This window comes from Dioscorea cayenensis, chromosome 7, assembly GCF_009730915.1.
Source record: "Dioscorea cayenensis subsp. rotundata cultivar TDr96_F1 chromosome 7, TDr96_F1_v2_PseudoChromosome.rev07_lg8_w22 25.fasta, whole genome shotgun sequence".
Classification (NCBI taxonomy): Eukaryota; Viridiplantae; Streptophyta; class Magnoliopsida; order Dioscoreales; family Dioscoreaceae; genus Dioscorea; species Dioscorea cayenensis.
In genome coordinates this window covers 14,979,109-14,986,746 of record NC_052477.1, presented here as the reverse complement: position 1 = coordinate 14,986,746, position 7,638 = coordinate 14,979,109, and the positions used below count along the sequence as shown (strand labels likewise).

General features: G+C 35.2%; 1 protein-coding gene across 1 annotated transcript; it reads left to right on the top strand.

The window, feature by feature from the left end:
* The first annotated feature begins 3,710 nt into the window (after positions 1–3,710).
* On the top strand, positions 3,711–4,064 carry LOC120265095. The gene has a single exon (XM_039273008.1). The coding sequence runs from the start codon at positions 3,711–3,713 to the stop codon at positions 4,062–4,064; it is 354 nt and encodes a 117-aa protein (XP_039128942.1).
* The last annotated feature ends 3,574 nt before the right edge of the window (positions 4,065–7,638 follow it).

Sequence of the window (7,638 nt, the reverse complement as noted above, 5' to 3'; positions counted from 1 at the left end):
AGATGCTCTTTTATGCAAATACTTCACTAAGGACAAGATGGTCCAGTTTGAGAAGAAGTTCATCAGTCTTACTCAAGGTAGCATGATAGTGGATGAGTATGAAATGGAGTTCAATAGAATTTCCACATATGCTCCAAAGATAGCAGATGATGATCAGAGCAGGGCCCAACATTTTGAGGGAGGATTGTAGGCACACATTCACAGGGGATTGGCCGCCTTGTACTTGACTAGTTATACAGAGGTTGTGTTCATACCAAGTCCTTGGACACTGTCTGGAGTGATACTAGATATCAGAATAGAAGGTTATAGAAAAAGAGGGACAGAAGCTTTGACAATCAGAGGAACCATCAGTCTGGAGTGGAGGAAATCCTAGGTTGAGGGCGAGATAAGGTGAATGTCAGACTATCAATGGGCCACCGGCACAATGATCTTGTGGGTTTGCACCTGTTTTGTCTTGTTCTAGCCAGAGATGTGCTACTTGAAGAGGTGCACATCCGACTGCAGATTGTAGACGTACTACTGGGGTTTATTTTAGGTGTGGCAGTTTGGGGCATCGTATTGCTGAGTGTCTACAGTTGTCTTCTGGGGCACAGAAGACATCTAGTGTGCAGGATTCGAGGTAGGTGTCAGCATCTAAGCCTCAAGCATCTTCAGGTCAGCGTGTCGGGAAAGAGGTAGCTAGTGAGCAGCTGACTTCCTCAACTCAGTTAAAGGTTGGAAAGCCAAAGACATAGGGGCGTGTTTATATAATGACTCAGGAGGATGTACACGCTTCTAATGCAGTGGTGTCAAGTACATTAGCAGTTTATTCTGCATATGCTTGCGCATTATTTGATTCTGAACTACACATTCGTTTATCTCGTCAGCATTTATTCATAAGCATTCCTTGCCTGTTATAGCTGTGGATTATGATTTATGTGTTGCCACCCCTTTGGGAGTTGATGTTGTGCTTAATAGAGCCTATGAGAATTGTCCCATTATTGTTGCCGGTCATGAGTTGCTAGCTTACCTACATGTTATGAGCATGACTAACTAAGATATTATCTTATGAATGGACTTTTTATCTAAATTCCATGCCATAATCGATTGTTATACAAAAGAGTAGTTTTTAAAATCCTTAGAGAAGCAGAGTTCACCTTTCATGGGAGTGATTCTGCATCACTGCCTCATGTGATTTTTGCCTTACATGCTCGAAAATTATATTTGGGTGGGTCCTCAGGATTTCTTGCAATAGTGATGGAAGACAAATCAGAAGGGCCAATGTTAGAGGATATTCAAGTGGTCAGAGAGTTTTTTGATGTTTTCCTTGAAGATCTTCCTGGCTTGCCTCCAGACAGAGAAGTTGAATTTGCTATTGATTTGGTTCTAGGAACGAACCACATATCTAAGGCTCCTTATAGGATGGCACTTGCATAACTAAAGGAGTTAAAGAAGCAACTTGAGTAATTGCTTAAGAAGGGATTCATATGTCCTAGTATTTCTCCGTGGGGTGCTCCGGTGTTATTTGTCAAGAAGAAGGATGATAGTTTGCGGTTGTGCATGGATTATCAGGGAGTTGAGCAAGGTGACAGTGAAGAACAAGTATCCACTACCATGGATAGATGATCCTTTTGATCAATTACAAGGTTTACAGATATTTTTAAAGATTGATCTTCGATCAGGATACCACTAATTGAAGATTAAGCCAGAAGATATATCTAAATCTGCATTTTGCACTCCTTATGGGCATTATTAGTTTCTTGTGATGCCTTTCGGGTTGACGAATGGCCCGGCGGCTTTTATGGATTTGATTAATCGAACCTTCCAGCCTTTCTTGGATAGGTTCATGGTGGTGTTTATTGATGATATTCTAGTGTATTCGAAGAACCGGGAAGAACATGAAGAACATTTGAGGATTGTACTAGGCATCTTGAGAGAGAAGAAACTGTTTGCAAAATTCTCTAAGTGTGAGTTCTGGTTGGACAAGGAAGCTTTCCTTGGTGATGTAATAACCAAGGATGGGATTTCTGTTGATCCTAAGAAGATAAAGGCAGTTGTTGAGTAGAAAAGGCCCACCAACATGACAGAGGTTCATAGTTTTGTAGGGCTAGCTAGTTATTATAGACGATTTGTGGAAGGATTTTTAGTGTCAGCAGCACCATTGACTAAACTCACTAGGAAAGGAGCAAGCTTTCAGTAGTTAAATTAGTGTGATCAGAGTTTCCAAGAGTTGAAACATCGATTAGTATATCCATCCATTCTCACACTCTCATCTCCTAGTGGAGGGTTTATTATATATAGTGATGCTTGCAAGACTGGTTTAGGGTGTGTTCTAATGCAGAATGGACATGTGGTGGCATACGCTTAAAGGCAGTTAAAGCCTTTTTAGGTAAATTATCCCCCTCATGATCTGGAGCTAGCTGCTGTAATTTTTGCCTTAAAGATTTGGAGGCATTACTTATATGGAGAGGCTTATGAAGTTTTCATAGATCACAAGAGCCTTAAATATATTTTCACTCAGAAAGAGCTGAATATGAGATAGAGGAGATGGCTGGAGTTACTGAAGGATTATGATCTGACTATCAGTTATCATCCTGAGAAGGCAAATGTAGTGGCTGATGCACTTAGCAGAAAGTCTTTTGGCAGTGTAGTTGCGTTGATTACTTCTCAAAGGCAAATAATTGAGGATATGAGGAGGATGGAGCTACAGGTAATTTTACAGGGTGTAGGAATTTCTTTGGCAAGTTTAGTTATGGGGCCTATGCTTTTGGAGAGAATTAAAGCAGCACAAGCAAAAAACAACTATTCCCAAAAGATTCATCAGGAGATAGAAGGTGGCAGTCAAATTCAGTTCAGGATCCATACGGATGGTTTAGTGCGGTCTGGAGATCTGATTTGTGTTCCAAATGATTTAGAGTTAAAGAAGGAATTCATAGAAGAAGCTCACTACACCAGTTATTCTGTTTATCTTTGGCAGCACTAAAATGTACAAGGATCTGAAGAGTATTTTTCTGGTGGAATAACATGAAGCGGGAGATTGTTCAATTTGTGGCACAGTGTTTAACCTATCAACAGGTTAAGATGGAGCATTAGAGACCAGGAGGACTTCTTCAACCACTTCCGATCCCATAGTGGAAGAGGGAGAATATTGCAATGAATTTTGTTTTTGGTTTTCCTAGAACTAACAAGGGTACTAATAGTGTGTGGGCAGTGGTTGATAGATTAACCAAGTCTGCACATTTCTTGGCTGTGAAGACTGCATGTCTTTGGAGAAGCTAGTAGAGTTATACATTGAACAAATCGTAAGGCTGCATGGTGTTCCAGTATCAATCGTGTCAGATCGGGACACCCGATTTGTGGCACACTTCTAGAAAAGTTTGCACAAGGCTTTAGGAACCATGTTTACATTCACCACAGCCTTTCACCCGCAAATTGATTGCCAGTCTGAGAGGATAATTCAAATTCTATAGAATATCCTTCGGGCTTGTATGCTTGATTTTGGGGGTTTATGGGATCGACACTTTCCTTTGATTATGTTTGCTTGTAACAATAACTATCAGACAAGCGCCCATATGGATTCCTATAAGGCATTATATGGCAGGAGATGCAGATCACCTATTTGATGGGACGACGTGGGAGAGAGAAGATTGTTAGGGCCAGAGATTGTGCGAATGACAGTAGAGAAAGTCCGATTGATCAGAGATTGTTTACGAGCAGCCTAGAGTAAACAGATGAGTTATGCAGACAGCAAAAGACGAAATTTGGAATTTCAGGTTGGACATCATGTGCTCTTGAGGGTCACTCCAACCAAAGGAATAATTCACTTCGGAGTTAGAGGAAAGCTCAATCCACGATTTATTGGCCCATATGAGATTTTAGAACGTATTGGTGAAATGGCACATTGGCTTGCACTACTACCAGCTCTTTCCCATGTACATAATGTGTTCCACATTTCTATGATGAAGAAGTTCATCACAAATCCTGATCATGTAATACAGCTTTCAGACTTTGAACTTAACAATGATATGACATATGAGGAGTGTCCTCTAAAGATTGTGGATTTCAAAGAGCAAGTTTTGAGATGACGGATCATTCCATATGTAAAAGTCCAGTGAAGAAATTATTCAAAGCTTGAAATAACATGGGAGTTAGAATCGGAGACGAAACAGAGATACCCGTATCTTTTCATCTGATCAGGCAAGAGTTTAGAGGACTAAACTTTTTTTAGGAGGTAGGAGTTGTGGGCCCACACACAATTAATATTTCTTTTTAATTTTGTATGCTGGGCAGTTATAGAGAAAAAAACCTCCTTTAATGTTTATCTTTATATTTTATTTTAGGTTTTCAAAACCCTAGCTGTCTCTTCGTTTCTTCCTTTGTAGATCCCCATTTGGATTAAGAAAGAGGGAGAGATCTAGCCTCTTTTCTCTTCTCCCTTTTTGGTGTGTGGTGCCAACGGTGAGGACTAAGAATTACCTCATCATCAAGGGTTTTGTTGCATTGTTATTGTTGAGATAAGCGTTTTTTTCTTTGGATCTATTCCCAAAACATCTCACTATTTTCTTTTGGAATTTGATATGTTGGTGCTTGATATTATGATTGTTGGGTTAGTCTTTTCTGTGTAGAGATGAGATTTAATGTTTGTCCTAGTTGATGGTGATAAGATTTTTATTATATGCATGGTTAAATATCTGTGTTGATTGCGTTGATTTTAATTCTGTTGTCCAGTGATTTTTTGGCATCTAGAGTAGTGATGCTTTGTGAATGTTGTAATTTGATATATATGGTAAGTGCCTTGTGACGAAAACAGCTTAATGGGTTAGATACTACTGAATTTTTTTTTAGTTAAAATCTATGTTTAAGCTTGATTTTCTATCTGTCAGTTTTGAAGAATTTGGAAAAAGTTGGGTCATTTGTTTTTGGAAAATTTAGTTTAATAACCATTAGAGTTGCCATTGAGTGGAAGGCAATCATGGCATTGCTTTTAATGCAAAAAGTGTTCATTTTTTATTTTATTTTATATTTTTTACAGATACGTGTATTATATATATATTTATATATGTTTGATGTAGGGAACCTAGTTTGTTCAGGTTATGTAGTCCACTATATATATATATATATATATATATATTATAATTGATTAATTGTTTTAGATATTGTGTTTGCTTTAATTTCATAGGGAATAGTAGAAGTTCTGAATATGAGTTGTTATGACATATATATATATATATATATACATATATACATGTATGTATGATGGTTGTGGAGTGGAATTTAATTCTAGTGTTGGCGACCACTCTTCTCTTTTATATAACACACACACACACATACACACACACACACATATATATATATATTATATTGTTGGATGTTTTAAGTAGTATGATTGTTAGTGTAGAAAATTGATTCACTGTGTATCCCTGTGTGATTATGTTGTTTGTTTGTACACACACACACACACATATATATATATATATATATATATATTATATTGTTGGATGTTTTAAGTAGTATGATTGTTAGTGTAGAAAATTGATTCACTGTGTATCCCTGTGTGATTATGTTGTTTGTTTGTGGGATCTTAAACCTACCTTTTTAAATTAGTATTATAGCTTTTGATACTCATGCCAAAGCTCCCTAGTTTAACCTTGTAATGATTGTCTACAGTAGTTAGTTTACAATAGGTAGTCTTTTAATGAGTGAGGTTATTTTGGTATAACTTTTTGGTTTGTGTGGATCATTCTTGTTAATACCTATGGATCTGTGCTTAGGGATGGCAATTTATACCCTCCTTGACAGAGTACGGGTATGAGTAAGAGTATTACCCTGTTGTTTTTTTAGCAAGTATGGGTCGAATAAGGGTATGCCCCTACCCTATCTCGCATTCCTTTACCCGTTGAAGATAGTCATGTGTTTTACCCGCACTCTGCACTCGCACTCTTTATCCTCATATATGTATATAATTTTTTATTAAGCTAAACATTTACGCATAATTTAACCAAGATACATTTTCATTATGATTAATTTGAAAATAATACTATAAATTTTCTCTTAATATATTATTTTGAATTTTATTTAATTTTGATATTTATATTTGATATAGCATAATAGTTTTTGGATATAAATATTAATGATCACAATAAAAAAATTAAACATTATAAAACAAATATAAAAAATAATGTTATAAAAATTTATTCTATAAATTATAAAAACATCCTCAAGAATAAGATACTAATAAAAAATCAATTGGTATGAGAATTACTTATAATGTTTTTTATATTCAAAATCTCACTAGACATTTATAAAATTTGAAACTATAAAAAATATAAATAGTAATTATATAAAATAATTTAAAACAAAAACCAAGATAGTTAAACATAAACAAAAAAAGGTAGAGTTGCCATTGAGTCCTAAATAGACGCCAATGAAAATCAACAAACTTGTTATTTTGTATAAATTAATTTGTTACGTGTAACTTTTATGTGATTATATAATTTAAGACAAACAAATATATATCAACTTGTAATTTTAAATTTATGAACATGTGTTTAAACATTGTATTATTATTATTATTATTATTATTATTATTATTTAAATTTAATTCGATAATTTGTACAACGGATAAGCGGGTAACCTGTGGGTATACCGTACCCTGGGGGTAAGGATAAGGGTATGATTTTTGTACCCTGGAGGGTACGGGTAAGGGTATGGGTATGAGATAGGGGTTACGGGTACGGCTAGGGCTAAGGGTTTTGGCATACCCTACCCATACCCTACTCGTTGCCATCAATAATTGTGCTCTCAAAAATAGGGTATTCCTTGGAAGCCTAGTTTCGGGGTAAAGTTAGAGTTTTGAGTATTGGACAGATAAGTAAACCACATATAAATACACCTATATGTATATGCATTTCGACTCTTGAAATATTATCAATTTTATTTTGTTCACTTATTTATCTTGTTGATGACATTTTTTATTTAATCATTGAGTTAGTTTTTATTTAATATTTATTAAATTTCTCATTGTTTGTATTTTTATTAGTTATTTAATTATTTAGTTTTAATTGTTGGTTTATTTAATAGTTATTTAAGTTGATTATTTATATGGTTTATTTAATAGTTGTTAAGTTTGGTTATGAAGACTTTCTGAAGTTTTAGAGCATTTATGAAAAGTTTTTTTTATTTAACTTTTATCAAATCTCCAGTTAACTATTCTAACTTTTGCATGCTTTTATGAAAAGATTTTATCTAATTCTTATCAGGTTTCCATTTACCATATTTCCTCTATTGTTTTAAAAATTCTAATTATTTGAAGAATATTATGAATTACTTGTTCAGGTTTAGATTATAAACTAATAAATTATTTTGATATTACAAAACAAATGGGATCATACGAATGCGAATACTTTTGCTCGAAGGATTACTTGTTATTTACTCCGCCTTGACTTTAATAGCTATTATTTTGCGAACATGAAATATTTGGATATAGAAAATTAGTCCCTAATTAACAATGCACTAACCTTGTCACTGGGGGCTTAAACACTGACCGTGTTGACACGTACTTCTGACATAGAAACTATAGTTTAACACCATTCCGTCGGTGAAGAATAACTGCTTTTGACATTCTGGCTCGAGTCACCGAGGGTAAACATATGAGCTCTG

Excerpts from the sequence above, each read along its gene's own strand:
- LOC120265095 (XM_039273008.1), top strand. The coding sequence starts at position 3,711 with ATGAGTTATGCAGACAGCAAAAGACGAAATTTGGAATTTCAGGTTGGA.